This window comes from Paramormyrops kingsleyae, chromosome 5 (genome assembly GCF_048594095.1).
Source record: "Paramormyrops kingsleyae isolate MSU_618 chromosome 5, PKINGS_0.4, whole genome shotgun sequence".
NCBI lineage: Eukaryota > Metazoa > Chordata > Actinopteri > Osteoglossiformes > Mormyridae > Paramormyrops > Paramormyrops kingsleyae.
This window is the reverse complement of record NC_132801.1, coordinates 6,829,634-6,848,511: the sequence shown is the minus strand read 5'-3', so window position 1 is coordinate 6,848,511 and position 18,878 is coordinate 6,829,634. Positions and strand designations below refer to the sequence as shown.

The following is an 18,878-nucleotide window of genomic DNA, read 5'->3' as shown; positions in this document are numbered from 1 at the left end:
GAGGAGAAGTCATATTTATCAGCTGTGTTTGAGATAATGACTTAACCAAGGCAACAGTCACAGGCGTTTTGTCACACTCAACATCTGATTTACATAACATTTCATTTGGCCAGTAGGCCTACCTTCAGCCAGCGTACTGAAATGACAGATTAATCCTCAAACATATGGGTACTAAGACTAATTAAGTTCACCTTATTTGCTGAAGCGCTTGACAGCAAATACTTTTGTGAACCACTGTTAAATCTTTGCACCATCATATGGCAGTAAATCTCAAGATGCACCCAATTAATACATCTGAACAAACGAGGTTTAAAACTGATATTCAACATTGCGCAATAGACCACTTAATTTATTAAATAGTTTCTGTATTTACATGGAGGTATTTAACCTCGATGGTGGAAATAATGGACGAACCTTTACATAAGTAATGTAAAATAACAATAAAACTACATAAGTAAAAATAACTTGCTGGCCAAAGTGACACATATACAAAACTGCAGAAGCCGACACCCTCGATGTGAACACAATAAGTGTTTACAGTTTGTTTATCCAAAATAAAGAGGCTTAAAGGTCAAACAAGTTTATTTAAATATTACAACATTTATATATAAGTGTGCACACTTAAAACACATTTTAAACAGCAAACCACTTAAAAATAAATTAAAATATCTTACAGTGTAGAATCTCATCTTAGTGTGAACATTTCCACTTTTGAAAATTTTGCCCAACACTGTGTAGCTTGTCTCACATAAGTACGCCAGTTTTCTTTATTTATTGTTTAGAAACAGAAACAAACTTTGCATTGATTTCAAAGTCATGTTCCTTTTTTACACACATAGTTTACCCTCAGGGATTTAATCCCACCAGTTCTTCCTTCCGATCGCCAGGCGGCGTTAGGGTCGCTTTTCGAGCCGCGTCTGCTGGGGCGCCGATGATGTTGACACGAGACCCGCACCCTTTCTCAGTCACACATCAGTAGGCGAAGGTGGCACACACGCCTTTACATCTGATGGGAACCTCACTCACTATAAACTGTTTGATGCTAAATATACTGCGAGTTGGCGGAAGTGAAAATGGCTTGGTTAAAAACAAGCTGCTTTTTCCTGACATTCTTTCGTCTTCCTGACGATTACTTCTCTGTTTCGTTCCTTCTTCCATCTTGCACTAAAAGGTCCCTGGTTTTTATTTTCATTAACCCTTGGCTTGCATGATGATCTGAAACGCTTTCTTGCGCATTTTCATGAGAAGTCTGAGGAATGAGGAGGTTGTGGCTCTCACGCGCTGGGTATAAATGATAAAAGAAATGATCGGAGTTATATTGGTACAGCGATTTTTCTTTTTTATAAAATATCTTTTTTAAAGCCAGCATGTTTGTCGATATGCAGTGGACGCCGTGGGTTTTGACACCGTTTGTTTGAGCAATGATCTGGCTGCAACTTGTCAGTTAACTCCATTATAATACTGAAAGTTCCCATTCTTCATAATGGTCTTTCATATCAACACCTGCCCACCCGATCATGGAAGGTTATTTCAAAAGTCTGTGTCTTCTGATCTCCTTACTGGTCCTTGCAGGGCAGCAGTAGTAATGTGAAATGGTTTCTGGTATTAGAACCGCAGCCACATCCCCTTCACTTGCTAAATAACTGTGAAGATCAGTTTTTATTTCCTCTCACAGGCTGGTGCACAGGGGCTCTTGTCTGCATCTTCTGACTGTCGATCCAGTTGTTCGTTAATGCGTCCTACTCTCCAAGCGTCAGTATTGCAGTCAGGCAAAGCTAAGGCCCTCCCTGGTCCTCAGCCATGTGTACATTCCTTAACAATCCTAGGTGGGAGTTCTCCTCACTCATGAGCCACATTGTTGATGACCTTCCTCTTGCGAACAGTCACCAGGTCATAGAAAGGGTCCTTGGTGATGCTTGCTCTGTTGACGTAAACAACGTTCATGATTTTTTTTTTTCCCCATGAATAAAGGAATGTGATAATTCCTAGTAACAGGGTCAACTTTGTTAGATTTTCTGTTTTATGACTAACACAAAGAATCAGAATAGTTTATTTAACAGCAAGAACTTTGAAATTTGAGGGATTTACTTTGGGGTGTCATGCAAAACAAACATACACAATCAGGAAAATAAACTATAAATAATAAATGATACTCATAAAATCATGTGCTTAGTGCAGAAGTAGTGGACAAGTAAACGGTCCCCACAACATCCGCATGATGTGGTTTTTATCACATCATGCGGACATTTGCCCCCACAATGTAATATATTCATAACCTTCACAGACATACACACAGATCACTCCTGATAATCTCGTCCTGACCTGATGGACTCGATCCAGTCGTCACGTTCCTCGGCCGTGGCTGCTGAGATCATGTACGACTGGTGCTTGCCCTCCACGACCCGCCCATCTGTTTCAGTTTTGCACGCCTTGATTTTCTGCCCCCGACTGTTGGGATTGTACAGCTCCAGGCAGTACTGTGTGTCAGGTGAGAGCAGAGGATTATGGTTAATTATGGGATTTGGTGGTGACGGAGAAGCCGACGTCTCCGACGCACACGGGAGACGTACCGGTTTGCGTGGATACGCCACTTCTCTCACGCACAGGTTTTCTAGTGGAATTATGCCCCTAGGTTCTTTATCCTGTGGACACAGACCTTGTGTGAGGCATACAGGAGTATTTCAGATCTTGACCTAAGCATGCAGAGAACTTTCCTCCCATTTGTCCAAGGCGAGCCTTTTTTATGGCTCCCCAGTGAGCGATGTACTGGAATCCAGCTCAGAACCAGCAGGCTTTAGAGCTCAGGTGTCACTGCTGTCCTCAGGAGAGGGTTTGGGTGGAGGCTGTGAAGCTATCTCCATGGGGCATGTGCAACTCAGCAGGTTTAGGATGCTGTGCTCGAGCTCGGAAGGTCAACGGTGTCAAATCCCACAAATCGGAGACTGCTTTCCCATGCTCTCTTAGTTTTATGTGGCACTGGATGTAAACATCTGTGAAGTAAATTTTGGTAAATCTTCTCAGCCAGTTTCTGAGGGTGGGGTATGGCTCACCCAGAGATCAGAAGGTCACCAGTTCAAATCCCGTGGTCTGGCATAGTGATTTCACAGTAGGGCTCCTGAGCAAGGCCTTTAACCCCTAATTGCCCCACGGACTGTTTGACCCTACATTTTCAGTTATACGTCACTTTGGATAAAAGCAGTGAATAAATAAAAATGCATAAACAAAAATGCACATACCGTGGTGTACTCAAAGTAGTAGAGACAGTTATCAGTTAGAATGAACCACCTCCTTTTCCAGGTCTTCACACGGCCACCTTCACAACAAGAGGAAGCATTACTGTCATTGGCCTGCTAGCGCCGCCCTTCAGGGTAACCAAAGGTTCACCACGAAGGCAGCTACACTATGCAGAAGTTACGTTCGCTTAGCATTAAACTGTGTATTGGGATGCAATGTCTGAGTAAAATGCAGGGAAATGTGCAGCAATACGGAAGTCTGAGGGTTAGTGTTGTGTATTTGCATTTCTGAAAAAAATAAAGGAAACAACATGGAGGCTGTTTTGCATAAATTAAAGTTTTACTATGCTGGTAAAACTTTGACTGTATCAAGCACAAGCTTCAACTTACGGATAATAGATATAATAAATACATAGCATCCACGTATCCTGCACTGGGCCCCGGAAAGCACAGGCACAGTCACCGGACGTATCTCAGCTACACGCCTGCCCCTCAGCTACACGCCTGCCTCTCAGCTACACGCCTGCCCCTCAGCTACACGCCTGCCTCTCAGCTACACGCCTGCCTCTCAGGCCACGTATCGTCCCACTATGGGTCATGTACTGTATGGACACCAATTCATCTCACTGCATTTTCTGGACCTCAGGAGGAAACCAGAAAGCTCATAGCGGAGGGACGTAATAAGCCAGTGCTGCCCTAGAATATTCATACATATTTTAGGGATTATAGTTCTGATGGTTCTAAATAATTAGCATTGAGAGTCACGACGTATTGGGAACAGGTCACAGAGTGCTTTACTTGTTTTGATATACAACACTGTTCTTAATGGAATATCTGTCTCTTCTATAATCCAAATTCATCCCAGGGCAATTTGAACTTATGTATACCAGCAAATGATACAATTACAGTTGAAACTTACCATAGTAATTTACCAGCTGAACACGTTCAAATGTTACGCAACCACCTGAATCGGGATTGGCTTAATTAAATCTCTAAAGCCTTCGAAACCCAGCCAAATGACATAATTTTAGCGTCATCTTTAATGCCTCGAGCCACTGGCGTACTCGTGCACACAGGAAAAACCTAGATCGTCTCAGTTTGCTACAGACGGCTGTGATTTTAGGCAGGAAAGAAATAGGCAGCGATCGCTGCTAAATAAAAACCCTTTCAGGGTTTCAATCGCTGTTCAGTTTTCAGTTACACAGAAATAACGTTCCAGCATACAGGCATCAAAGAAAGCTCATCCAGCCGCCTCACCCAGCTTTAGAAGCCAGCCTTCTCGGTCAGGGTTGAAGAAGGTATGAGTGAGATCATTCCCATCATCCTCTGGGATTTTGAAAGGTTCGCTCCGGATGCTCTCGTAGAGTTTCTGCATAAGAGTAGTAAGAGCAAAATGTGAGATCATTAATTGGGTTCCTAACGCTACATTTCAAGTCGACATATTTTGTTGCTACCCATTATGCACAGGGATCTTTTAAAAAAAAAAAAAAAAAAAACTATTTCCCCCTGGGATCAATAAAGTCCATCTTAATCTTGCCGAACAGGGGCTGGAAGGTGGGGAAACTGATTCTCGCCATCATAAAAGTTTGGAAGAATTGGTAAATTGGGAATGCATTGGATGAAACCCCCAAAATGACAGGTACATGAGCGTAAATTATGGGGGGGTTGTAACCAGCCAATACACCCCCTTTAAATGGGCCGAGACCTCAATGCTCAACCCAAAGTTATCCCCATGGGTAGGTATGATTACCAAATAAAATAAAAACAAGCCAAATCATCACAAAAGGCAATGATGTCTGATGATGTCAAAAACGTCTTAATGCACTGACTCACTACAAAACTCATTCCAAACAACTGACTTCAAACTGCATTTCCTCGGTAATACATCTCGTTTGAAATGAAAGACTCATCTGCAACTGATATTGCAGGTATCCAGGCCACAGTGACTGTAAACAATAACATAACAACCTCAGGTCGCTGGTATTGCAGACTTTGTGCATGGGATTTCCCATGTTAGCAGGAAGGACTGTCATACATCACTCAACACCCCACATACACATCCATGCTCACCATCAGCAACTCGTCCGGAAGGTTCCCACCGTTGTTGATACCACGATTCATACTGATGAAACGCTCCAGCGTGGTCTTATCCTTAACATTGGGGTTGTGTAGGCTGGTGTTCAGCATGATGATTGCGAAAGACAGGATGTAACAGGTGTCTGCAGGAAGCCCCAGGGAGAAGACGACAGGGTCAGTTGTATGCATGCAATGCAGTGTGCGAAAGAACCGGGGGGGGAGACGACAGGGTCAACTGTATGCATGCAATGCAGTGTGCGAAAGACCCAGGGGCAGATGACAGGGTCAACTGTATGCATGCAATGCAGTGTGCGAAAGACCCTGGGGCAGATGACAGGGTCAGCTGTATGCATGCAATGCAGTGTGCGAAAGACCCAGGGGCAGATGACAGGGTCAACTGTATGCATGCAATGCAGTGTGCGAAAGAACCGGGGGGGGAGACGACAGGGTCAACTGTATGCATGCAATGCAGTGTGCGAAAGACCCAGGGGCAGATGACAGGGTCAACTGTATGCATGCAATGCAGTGTGCGAAAGACCCTGGGGCAGATGACAGGGTCAGCTGTATGCATGCAATGCAGTGTGCGAAAGACCCAGGGGCAGATGACAGGGTCAACTGTATGCATGCAATGCAGTGTACGAAAGAACCGGGGGGGGAGACGACAGGGTCAACTGTATGCATGCAATGCAGTGTGCGAAAGACCCAGGGGCAGATGACAGGGTCAGCTGTATGCATGCAATGCAGTGTGCAATACGTGCAATAGACAAAAAGATCTGCCTTCTACATGCACTACATGCTAAGCCTACCTTCTGCTAATCCTTACATGAACAGACATGGTTATACAAGTGGGAACATAGCATTTCACAGAACATTTGGACTATGTGTCATTATTATTATATTTTTGTAAAAATACCTATTTTCAGGATTACAATAATGTACAGTATCCTGTGTTGTGCTTTAACATTGCAAAAATGTAGTCTCCTAAGAATGTCTTAGGCTGATGCAATAATAATAATGACTACATCGTTGCTTTTCAGGGTAAACAGTGTTAAAAGTTATTTAATTAATGGAAATGTCACAAGCTGAAGCAGTCGAAGGAATCTAAGCAAACAGAAAGACAAAGAGGAAGAACACTAATATGGCAAGCTCTTTAAATGTTAGCTTTGTGACTCTGTTGGACAATGGTTGTCACTCACGAGTTTTTCATTTTCGGGTATGCTGGAGAGTGTCATTGCTTATGTCTTACTGAGGCTAAACTGAAATAGCATCCATCCTGAATAATATTTATGTTCCACATTTTTCTTGGATCACAAAATGTTTAATTTTCTGCTGATGACACAAACTCTCCAAAATAAAATTCATCTGGGCAGATTAAATACCCATGTCTGCCACTGGCCAAACAGTAAACCTAAAATACACAATTTTCACTTCACTAATGGACCTAATTTCAATTTTCTCACAATGGCCATTGTCCCTGAGCCTGTGTGCTGGTGAAGATCAGCTTCTTAGTGATGAGGCAGTGGCTGATTCACCTGTGGATTGAAACATGTCGGGGTTGCAGTCACAGTAACGCATGGCAAACGCCTCCATCATGCGGTCGATCTTCTGCGCCTCCCCGGGCAGACGGAAACTCCACAGGAACTGCCTGAGCCGAGGAAGCAGACGTGAAATACGGCAGCACAGAGGCGCATGGAAGCAGGACGTGAATACGGCAGCACAGAGGCGCATGGAAGCAGGACGTGAATACGGCAGCACAGAGGCGCATGGAAGCAGGACGTGAATACGGCAGCACAGAGGCGCATGGAAGCAGGACGTGAATATGGCAGCACAGAGGCGCATGGAAGCAGGACGTGAATATGGCAGCACAGAGGCGCATGGAAGCAGGACGTGAAATATGGCAGCACAGAGGCGCATGGAAGCAGGACGTGAAATATGGCAGCACAGAGGCGCATGGAAGTCGGACGTGAAATATGGCAGCACAGAGGCGCATGGAAGCAGACGTGAATATGGCAGCACAGAGGCGCATGGAAGCAGACGTGAATATGGCAGCACAGAGGCGCATGGAAGCAGACGTGAAATATGGCAGCACAGAGGCGCATGGAAGTCGGACGTGAAATATGGCAGCACAGAGGCGCATGGAAGCAGGACGTGAAATATGGCAGCACAGAGGCGCATGGAAGTCGGACGTGAATATGGCAGCACAGAGGCGCATGGAAGCAGACGTGAATATGGCAGCACAGAGGCGCATGGAAGTCGGACGTGAAATATGGGACTAAAGTATCAGAACAGAAGCAGCTTCTCACCTCAATGCCTGAACCAAGTTTAGGTCAGAAAATTCATGCAGTTCCAGGAAGGCTTTCAGAATTTGAATATACATATCATCTCTATGGAAAAGGAAATCCATGAATTCAATTACATCACAGATAAGAGCTTTGGGCCAGGCAAACAGTGCAGTGCAGGCACACAGCAGTCTTGCTCGTACCTCTCTCCCAGGAAGTCACCTATAGCGGTCTTGTTCAGTCCTTCCTCTTTGTACAGGAACTCCGCCACCGCCAGAGGCCTCCACTCCAGGATCTTATTGTCCACCAGGTACTGAATACCCTGGATGGAAAACGCAATAGATAATGAAAGAGCACCGGCAACAGCGTTCAACTGCATTTCAAACGAATGGGCCCTGGACTGCAGCCTTAGAACAAATACAAATCTAGGATAAAATTTGCCGATCAGGGTGTCCTGCGGAGATGCCCAGCTGGCCGGTCAAGCCCTTCCGGGGCTCGATGAGCAAGGAAATGGGGCTTGATGTATGACAGAAACGCAACTCTTACAGGAAAGCAGAAGAGAAATAGGGAGTGAAAATAAGTGACAACTTCCCAAATTCGATTTTTAATACAATATTGATGATATTTTTTACAGTTAGAGGTTATCGGGAAGTTCAGACCTCTGAGTTTGGTCTAGCAGGTGTTACTCATTTGCTACAGTAGAAATTTACTGAATAACAACCAAAAATGACAAAATATGTACATTGCTACTCATAAGGCAAGAAAATACTGATTATCCGTATGATATTAGTCTGATGAAATTTTTTCCAGATTCTTCTTTTGTGTTTATGAATAACAAAATAAGTTACTTAAGAATATCGCTTCAGTATGTCTATTTAAAGTCCTCCTTTTGCTTAACCTAATTTATTCACACTGAGAAAGCTGTGGCTTTTTTTTTAGTTTTTTTAGTTGCAACTTCTTCTTCGTGAAAGGAAGTCCAACAAAGGCTTTTTTCCGCCTCTGGCGTGTCTGTAAGGTATGTTGAAAGGGTTACAGGCAGCAGAAGGGGGCTGAAACCCCACAAACCAGCAACAGACACTTATCTCACTCTTCTTGCTTCTCCCACACAAAAAAATAGCGCTGGTCTCCAAGCTAAAGTGAGAGACAACATTCACCTACGCTGAAAACACTGCAGAATTCAGCATGCAGATCTGAAGTGCCGCCGATGCAGTGAGCCGTTCCCGGAGCTCCTTGCCACCCTCGAAACCAGACGGAGGGTCAATGCATAGTGAAAGTTACTTTCTGAGCTTTCCCCCAAGTGCTGCAGTATCTGCTGCTTTACGCTAAGTGTCGAGACTGAGCATGTGCGGGCTGAGACAACAACAGGAGAAAAGACCCATCCCCGAGATACAGACATATCCTACATAAAATGGCCAGTCTCAACAGGACTATGATACTAATAGCATATTTCCAATGACTATGCCCATCATGTGTACAATCTGTTAATTAATAGTTATTTATCTATATATAGACTGTTGCACAAACGGCCTGCATTACGTCCATTGTCTTTGCATTTTTCTTGGGTTTTGCATAATGTTTTGTATCTTTGCACTTTATGTTAATTTTCTGCTATATGCAAATGAGTTTCATCTATCATCTATCTATCCATCTATCTATCAAAAGCACCCTAAGAGCTTAAAGTTCCCATGAGAAATATTGAACTCAAAGCCTTCCCGTTTGCTGATTATTCTGACAGATGTCAGAGCTCTCCATTCTTTCATTTGACAGCCACAAAGGTTTATCTGAATTTGGGAGGCTGAACTCCTGTCAACAAAACAAAGGTCTTAATCCCATCAACAGGGTTAGGCCTGTTTACTAATCTTCAGCTGACAGCAGTTAAGGCAGGACGCAGGCCTGCACAGAGCATGCTCAGTGCAGCAGAGATTCCATGGACGTTGATGCTTCTTTGAAATGACATCATGACAAAACCGCAGAGTCTGTCACTTTCTGGATCGATCTATGTCAATGTGTGCTAAGAAAACACCTGACAAATAATAAATCTAGAATAAGATAAAAGCAAGGTCAGCATTCCATTTCCAGAGTTATGTCCCACGTTTTTAAGCCTTTGGAGAAAATCCTAACCAGGGCAAAGAAAAATCGAACGACAGGATGAAGAGAATTTTAACTAGAGATCGCCAGTTCACAGCGTGGTGGTCAGGTACCTGAATACACTGCTAAAAATTGACAGCGTAAATGCGAGACGGAAGATCAGACAAGGTACTTGTAAGTTTCCTGAATAAAACCATTTTTCATAAGCTGTTTCACGCAATATCCCATAGAAAATGCACAGGTACAGACATCAATAAATATTTTTTAAATTTTACATATCTTATATGTCCAAAATAAAAGAAATGTTACAATGCAAACTTGAGGCTTTGTGCTTAGACCCACATCTGAATATATATTTGTGGAAGGAAAAGACAGCTGAACTGTATTGGAAGAATGCAATCGTCACCGCAAATATCATTCAGTGATGTTTATATAAGATAAAAACTATTTATTCTCACCCACTGATCATTTTTTTTTTTGCTTTTTTTCATTTTAGTGTTTTTGCTTTTTCTTTACGTGTTTTTGCTTTTTCTTAATTTGTCCCATTTCGCTCTTCATGGCCACCAGATATGTATGACACATAGCTTTGTTCCCTGGTGGCTGTTGTGTGATTATAGGTCAAAATGGCGGGAAAGTGACACAATATAAGTATGACACTTGTGCTCAAAAAAGAGTGAGGACACAGATGAAAACTGTATTGCTGTTACTCTAAGCATAGGTGCATGTAAATTCACCTTCTTGGGGTCCATGTTGAACTTCTTCTTGCCACTTGCAAACTGCTTATTCCTCTCGTTGACCTTGCTGTAGACAAGGAGAGCAGAAGAATGGGAGAAAGGCCTCAAGCAAAGCCTGATATGATTCTGAGGGTTTCTGGGCAAATGGGTGTTAATTCCTGCATAATGTATAATCCTACAACCATGATCCGATGCACCTTAAGTGATAAGCAGAATCAGGCATATTGTTAAGACTGAATCTCCTATTTTCCCCACATACTGTATAAGACGTAAGACAGATCAAAGTTTTTCCTCTAGCACTCACAGATCGTGAAAATTAATAAAATAATTATATAATTTGGTGATCAGTGGTCATTGTTGACACATCACAGCCCACAACAATGAAAAGTGTCCCCTGCATTTATCCCATATGTGACATCATGACATAGCAGGAAGCAGCTAATTCAGCGCCCGGGGAGCAGTGCTTGGGGACGGTACCTTGCTCAGGGTACCTCAGTGGTGCCTTGCTGGGCAGGGATTCAAACCTGCAATTCTTCGATTTCAAGTGCGGTTCCCTAACCACTAAGCCACCACTGCCAAATCGGAGTTAGGGTTAGCTGCCATTTTCTGTAACATGAAGCAATATCGCTATAGGAGCACTCACTTCTCCTCTGCCTCCTCGAAATCTTGTATTTCTGCCATGACATTTTCGATCTCCGACTTCAGCTTCTGCAAAAGGAGAAGCAGCAGACAGTCGTTCAGTGGATGAGAATGACACCACCATCTCCCGTAAATGAGAAGTGTCTATGGATTGATCTTCAACTGCAATTATTTCATCATCTTACAGCGTAAGGTTCATCCTGCATCACAGGATGATGCTGCCCCCCAAGTGTCCGACCCTTTAGCTGCAAAGACGTGTGCCAATAATACCTCTATGTCAAGTAAGAGTTCATTTTTATGCATTCTGAGGTTTTCAATCTCCAGTCTCTCCAGGGGACTGAAGTCTTCTGATACTGTGGAAGAAAAAGCACAAGAATGTAGATTTTAACAGCCATAATTGGTGGCACGATTATGCGCTGCTGGCTGAGTTTGTCTGCGTGAGTTTGATAGCACAGTAACTTAAACATTATATTTGAGAACAGTATTTATGTGTGAGAACTAAGTGGTGCATTTCCGGCCATATGTCAAACACGTAAGTGCATAGTTACCACACGCTCAGTGTTACTAATGAAGGCTTTAACCATCCTGATCATCACAATATTTGGTAACGCTTTATACTAACTGTACATTCAAAATGCCTTTATAATGCATTCATAGAACAGCCATAAGCAGCATGCAAGTATACTTTAACATTCTAACATAGTGTATACTACAGCTGTTAAAGTAACAACAAACATTATATGATCAACATAATAATCATATGACCATAAAATGTTTGTTATTAATGTATTTTAAAGCTCGTTACGATATACTTACATTCTGCTTATGAATGTTCTGTGAATGTTCTATGAATGCATTTTGAAGGTGCAGTTAATGTAAAACATTATCCAATATATAGGTCACCTCAGAGCCTGTTACACTGATGGCAGCTTAAACATCGAGGTGGTTTCCTATGCCCTTCACCTGAAGTTAACTTCAGCCGTTGTAAAGAACCTATGTCCAACAATGCATACATTTTCGCAGAAAAAACACTGAATACATTAGACGATTTCTTAGGTCAGCGTAATATACATTTGTGCACTTCTGCTTTTATTTTGGTCTTCGAATTACTGCGAAGCTAGTTTTTGAACCTTATATGTGCATCATGTAGGAAATACAGCTCGACTTTACCACCACATAACAACGGTGCTTTTTTGAAGGGAAATTGCACATCACTGAAGATATAATTAAGAAAGAATTATAGCTGGTGCGGCTCACAAATTAGTAGCTGACACTTTAAGGCAAGTGCTGCACATGCTCAGACATGGATTAGTGCTGCACATGCTCAGACATGGATTAGTCACATTAGTCAAAGATTAATACTGATATTCTTTCCAAATGACCTCAGGTTCAGTCATACCGAAAAAGCATGAGACCAAACCTAAACACATACTCCATTACTGTCTGTGCCAGTCATTCTGAAACCGTGTATTAAGGTGACTGTAGAAAAAATAAATAAATTTTAAAATGCCTGGCAGAGATCAATCAAAGAGGCTTTCTGTGAAGAGGTTTCCTGGATTTCAAAATTCAGTTTCGTGATTTGCCGCACCTATATCAACATCTGGCGTTCACACCAAACTTCACAGAACTCTGGCACTGTGGAAGAACATCACAATTTGTTGAATGTGACCATATCGAAATGCAAGCACAGATCAAGTGACCTCCACACGTAAACATAAGAGTGAGGAACTTATGGAGATCCCCTTCTCATGCTAATTAAGGACACTAGTCTGCATTGTATCTCAACCAGCTCAAAATACTTCGTTTGTGCATTTACCTACTCCTCTCTCTGTCACTCTATCTCTCTCCATCATTTGATATGCAACATTATCCTATTGAGACTATTCCATATAAAATTTATAGGCGTACAATTTAGTACCAAAAGATGAAACTAAAATAAAGTATCATGGTAGGTGTTGGACCATCACGGGACACCAGAAAGCTCCTAAGTGATGGAGGTTTGTGATACTACTGTTCGATAAAAACCCATAAATCGGTACGTTCTTCATGGTAATGGAATACGCCTGCAGTATGGATGAGATTGGGAGATGTTCCACAAAGCAGAATTTAACAGTTGGCTGGATGACTTAAACCAAATGTGAAAACTGTCTAATAGGAAGAGAGATGTGTGACATTCCTATTGGACGATCCATACATTTGGCTTAAGTTATTTGGCTAGAATTCCTGCTCTACAGAATACCGCTCAGGTCTAATAGGTCTCTGAAACATTGTTTTCATGCTCGGCAAACCATTCAGACATCCTCTTGCTTTGCAACTGGGGGGCAAAGTCTTCCTGGAGAATGATATCAGGATGGAAATGCCTAACCGCAGGGTGAATGTGAGCTTTGGCATTATTACAAGTACATTATCATTATCACCTTGCTGTCTAAAGGGCTGAGTGGAGCTCAACCATGCTAATGTTATAGCAGAACTTCCCAATTCCTTCACCACTGATCACAAGGACTTGACTGTGATGGTTTGTTTTGAACAGAAAATGGTTTATGTGGAAAATAACAAAGGATGACTCATCTGGCCATGCGTTAGCCCAGCACACCACCGCAGCCATAGCTCCCGCTGTTAAGTCTGGCCCAACTAAACAAAGCTGGCCCTTCCTTCCGTTGATTAGCCCTAAAATAAGTGCAGGACAGAAGTGCACAGATCAGCGTGCAGGCACTGATCCAGCGTCCCTCATCAGCATCTCGTCTTTTTCACCTCAGCTGATCATGTTGTTTCCTCGGGCTTCCATGGTAACTTCACCTTAGCCACTATCTGCAGTGAAGCACCAGCAAGGTGAGCAGATCACAGTCACGCTGGGTGATAGCTAATACAATAGGCAACTATCCTATCTAAAATTCCAGAGCCTGCACTGGTAGCCCTCCTCACCACACTGGAAGGAATTCTCTAGCAGGCACAGCTCATATAGGAAGACATCTAACCAGAATGGTGACATTCAACCACATCACACACTGCATGAAGGCATGGAACATACGCACTGGGCACGTCATTCTCCGTTATAGTATTGCTCACCATCATTAACTCTAAATGCACTATTGCGGGTCGGATTCTCTGCGTAATTATACCGTATAAAATATCTCACATTACCAACGTAACACGTTTGTCATTTTACAGGCGTGATGCGCTGCTGTAATATTTAAAAGAGATGTTTAAAAACTGCATTAACAATGCGTCAGGGTTGTGGTGAATAAACACCTAAACTACGAAGTCTTATTAATCTGGGTAAATTACTGTGTCGTGATTATAAAGGTGGGTTAAGTGATGTCTCCCTTGGCAGTTTTAAAGAATTTCTCCCCCGTATGTTAAACCGCAGCCTTATCATAATAAATAATATAGGCGTTTCTCAGATGAGATTATTAGCAAAAAGGTTTAAAACGAAAGCTTACGCAAATCGGGTTCCCGTTGATTGCGGTATCCATTCAACTAGAATTCGGGGAGTTAAAAACCAGGCTGGTTCACAAACACGGGCTTTGCAGACACAACGACAGAATACCTTACACGCTTGATATCTGTGACAAGAGGAGACAGAGGCGCCCACTGTCGCCCTCTGTGCACTTCGGGCCCCCAGAATTAAGAGAAAGTACTTAGGCAATGATTTCACAACTAACTGCATCATAAATTAGGTCAGACTGGGGTAAAACGAAATGTCAATAGCTTTGAGCAAGTGCTTCAGAATTACTCTCTGAGCCACAATAAATGGGCATTGGGCCGTGAATAAACAGTAAGGTTAAATGTCATTTAAACAGCAAACTCGGCATGACCCAGCATTGCTCTTAACACCCAGCAACGCCTAACCGCTGCCATCGCCTCCCTTTCCATCAGACAACTGAATTAATTAATTAAATTAGGCCTAAATTAAATCGCACGTTACAATAATGCTTAAACTCTCAGGTGACAGGTCTATATATTATGTAAAGGACACCACCTAAAAACTACATATGCATTTATGACTTCTCGTACAGACTCGACGGAGTACTGAATACCTTTTTTTTTTGTTTCCAATATTACGTATTCTACTTATATGCCATTTCAAGTGATGACACGTTATTAAATTGGCAAGCTCTTCAGTATTGTAAGATGCGAAATATCGGAGGCGTAACATATCAAATGTCATTATTATTATTAAAAACACTCAGATCGGTTTTTCAGTTAACTCCAAAATCTCCCAAACCTGCTCAAGTTTTGTGCATGTATTGGTGAAACCACTGAGCTATTATTAACAATTAACCTACGCATCAGTCATAAGGTTAAAGTTTTTTGCGTGCCACTATTCACCTGATTATTTTTTGTATTAATCGATGATGCACATTATAACTATTTAACAAATGTGTAGTCCACACACCCAAAAGCAATAAACAACTAATTTGAAGGTTTTTGGTTCTTAATATTTAATCTACATTCACAAGGACACAATATATCGTCGAAGAAGAAGAAGAATATTACTCAAACCATTATAGGCTAAAAATGATGTAAAACCCACTGACAGTCGGCTGAAATGATGGAAAGATAGAATAATGCAGACACTCACCCTGTTGGACGTAGTCTGTCATTGATGCTCAGTACTTTATATAAAGTGTCACTCTGCTAATGTTGTTTAATAAAATTACCGAGATAAACGATGATTGTTTAAACGACAGGACTTCCTTCTGCAGGCTGCGCAGCTCCGGCACGAAGGTCCGTTTTCAGAAATAGTCTGTCATCATGTACAGGACCGCATTAACATCGGCTTCCGCAAAATGGAGCCAGCAAAGCCCTGCAGACTTTTTCCCTTCTTCTTTTGCAATGTGTGTACCTCCCCAACCCCTATAGTCTTTGGGCACACAGGTGTCGCGGATTATTTCATTATTTAATCATTTACCATTGTCATCAATATTGCCAGACGTCGATCGATCAGCGTGACAAGGAGTTTGAACAGAAAATAACAAGACTGCATAGATCAATGTTGCTATTCATAATAATAGCATATTTAAGGGAAAAACGTTTTTCATACATTCTTAAGTATCTGAATCGTTTTTCATGATCATAGTTTAAGTGCGTAATTATTTAAAATATTTGTTCGCCTGTATAACTTCAGAGTAAGCGCACAGGTGTGAAATTTCGTGGTATAATTACCATAGAAAAACAAAAAAACTCTGTAGGCCCAAAAACAAGTCGTAATTATAATAATAAATAACATACGTAATTAATAATAATGATAGTAATACACGTTTTACAAGTAACACGAGTGTTTTCCACGATAGAAGTTTCGTGATTGAGAGAAGTTCCTTCAAACTGTCACAGGGTGAATCGTTTCAATATTTTATAGTCTGGCGCCATCTTGTGGCGAAGCATGTGCATTATATCTCTATATAAAACTGGTGATGAACGATAAAAAAGCGCGTGCCGGCAAAGCGCGAGTCGTATTAACTCATCCGCTTAAATGTTTGCGCGGGAAGTACAAGTGCAGGCATTTTAGGAAACGGGACGTACCTGGGCGCGTTTGGCAACCTGTTAGAGGCAGACGTGAAAACAGAAAAAAACAGAAGCAAAAGAAAAAAGAAAAAAGAAAAAAAAAACGGGGGGGGGGACAGAAAACGCGTTTCCTCCGCGGCGGGATCGCAGTTCTGCTTTCAGTCAGTCCCGCGCAGCTGCTGAATACGAGAAGATGCAAGCTATTAAATGCGTGGTGGTGGGTGATGGGTAAGGCTCCTAAGATTATCTGCTTAATTGTTTATTTATTTGGGAACACTTTACTTGAAGGGACTCGAATAACTTGATAGCTCGGTTACTACTCAAGTACAAATCATAAACAAATACTTTAAGTAAATAAGATATATAAACCGTTATGACTAACGATTAACGAGCAATGGGATTAGCACGTAACTAATACTTAGTTTTTTTTTGTAACAAAGTAAGTTTTTGGCTAATTAATGCATTAAGTGAGAGTGTACTACTACTACATTATTTGTGTGAAGTGCTGCCATTTATTTTAGTTCAGCTAAATGTGTACTTGTTGATGTATCAACCCTTTCTTGAAAATGCACAAAAAGTTTGTGGCATGTTTTTTTTTTAATTGTTGGAATAATTGATATATTATTTGCAACACAATTTTGAATATTTAAATAAGTGCTAGGGGTTTTGTTTTCTTTTCAATTATTTACCGGTACTTAAGTGCATGCTTTAAAGCAGGGGTGACCAATATCTTATCCAGAAAGGGCTGGTGTGTATGCAGATTTTTGGGATAACCTGTAGGTCAGCTGTTCAATCCCAGGTGTGAGGACTCTTCAGCCAATCTAATTAGGGAGTTGCAGCAAAAACCTGCATACACACCGGCCCTTTCTGGATAATATTGGTCACCCCTGCTTTAAAATATTAAAGCCATCCCTAATGGATTCTTCATTTGGAACCATAAGACATAACGTTTGGTTTGAACAACTTGTTCATCTACATGCATGGGCTATCAGTCTGTCTGTTATTTTAAACTTAAGCCAGATCTTCTGTTGATCTGCCGAGAAGTACTGTAACAGACATATAAAAGCAGTTTAAAATAGAGTTTAATAATATAGCTACAATTCTGATAAGGAAAATGCTACAGTTTTAGTTGAGGGAATTTTGTCCATGACTTTTAGATGGAAGAATCTTTGTGCCTGCAAAGATATTTCTACAGAAGAGAGAGAATCTAGATTTGCAGCTGGCGTTTCAGGCAATGTGTGTTATCTTGCGGTTTTTTATACCCTTTCCTAGACCCCATCTGACATTACGTGTCACCTGCAGGGACTGTTTTAAACTTCCATGTGATTCTGGAGTAGGATTCTTCCCTTCATTTACAGTCAGATCATCTTTCCGTGTGAACATTCTGTCCATCAAAGCTCCCGTTTCGGAAAGTTTCAGAAGCTTAGCGTTACCAGAAAATGGTTCTTGTTACTATGTAACTTTTTTCTTAAAATTATAGAGCAAGAGTGGGCAATCTTATCCGCACAGGGCCGGTGGGTGTGTATGTGGGTTTTTCACTGCAGCTCCCTAATTAGATTGCTAATTATTAATTAATTAGAGGACTGATTGGCTGAAGAGTCCTCACACCTGGGTTTGAACAGCTGACCTGAAGGTTATCCCAAAAATCTGCATACACTCCGGCCCTTTGCGGGCAAGTTTGGCCAGCACTGCTGTAGAGTATCTCTTTACTGGTGGCTTCCATCAGGTACTCTTACACAGATGACATTTTATATCCGATTAATGTTGCCTCAGTGTTTTCCCAGTGTGGGTAAGCAATATAAAGTGTTTGGGTGGATGAGTGTATTAGAAATCAGTCAGCTTGAACATAATAGCTTAGACAAGGGTTATTCAAATCATGGTCCTCAAGGTCTGAGCACTGCTGGTTTTCCAGCCTTCCTTTACCTGTCAGTCAGGTGTGAAGCCTCTGACCAATCAGAATCAGTAATTATTAAACTAACTAACTGGGAGAACTGAAAACAAGGCCTGGGTTTGGAATTGAGGTCCAGATTTGAAGAGCCCTGGCTTAGACAGAGTGAGTAAATTATTTACTAATTATTTGCTATTTCTTATCAGTGTACAATTAGTGCTTCCTTAAAAGCCTGGCCTCTATATTCTTTCTTCCCATATTGTATGCGTCAAGGTGTTTCCTTTGAAAAAACAGCTGGGCCCCCGTAAATTTCACAAGTGGGGTGCATTTATAGACACATATTGTACATAAAATACCAGTCAAATGTCTGGACACAACTTCCTATAGGACGGTTTAGGGATGTAACGATACACTCAACTCACAATACCATACGACT

The 18,878-nt window shown here is 41.8% G+C and overlaps 2 protein-coding genes across 6 annotated transcripts in view; one reads left to right on the top strand and one right to left on the bottom strand.

Moving 5' to 3' along the window:
• Positions 1-564: 564 nt before the first annotated feature.
• Positions 565-16,653, bottom strand: LOC111859726 (cytohesin-3-like). Of its 5 annotated transcripts, none has more exons than XM_072711970.1 (13): positions 16,573-16,653; positions 11,320-11,402; positions 11,054-11,118; positions 10,411-10,477; positions 7,792-7,910; positions 7,613-7,693; positions 6,842-6,954; positions 5,304-5,452; positions 4,491-4,602; positions 3,237-3,313; positions 2,571-2,642; positions 2,323-2,477; positions 565-1,921 (listed from the first exon to the last, which is right to left on the bottom strand). In XM_072711970.1, exons 2-13 carry the CDS (start codon positions 11,350-11,352, stop codon positions 1,840-1,842), a joined length of 1,125 nt encoding a protein of 374 aa, XP_072568071.1. In that variant the 5' UTR covers positions 11,353-11,402; positions 16,573-16,653; the 3' UTR covers positions 565-1,839. The 5 variants fall into 5 exon arrangements, with proteins under 5 accessions (XP_072568071.1, XP_023698461.2, XP_023698463.2 ...); XM_023842693.2 differs by lacking the exon at positions 16,573-16,653 and adding an exon at positions 15,632-16,029; XM_023842695.2 differs by lacking the exon at positions 16,573-16,653 and adding an exon at positions 15,711-16,028.
• LOC111859727 (ras-related C3 botulinum toxin substrate 2-like) overlaps positions 16,506-18,878 on the top strand; it is a 19,843-nt gene continuing 17,470 nt past the window's right edge. Inside the window, exon 1 of the mRNA XM_023842698.2 lies at positions 16,506-16,782. Coding sequence (XP_023698466.1) covers positions 16,748-16,782 — 35 coding nt within the window. The 5' untranslated portion in view covers positions 16,506-16,747. The remainder of the gene's footprint in view (positions 16,783-18,878) is intronic.

Bases quoted from the DNA above. Each gene is read 5' to 3' on its own strand.
- LOC111859726 (XM_023842693.2), bottom strand. From the start codon at position 15,653: ATGACAGACTACGTCCAACAGG. The intron at 3,314-4,490 runs GTGAGGCGGCTG...CTTGTTGTGAAG, and splicing joins AGGCTGGCTTCTAAAGCTGG to GTGGCCGTGTGAAGACCTGG. The intron at 1,922-2,322 runs GTCAGGACGAGA...TTACGTCAACAG, and splicing joins GACTGGATCGAGTCCATCAG to AGCAAGCATCACCAAGGACC.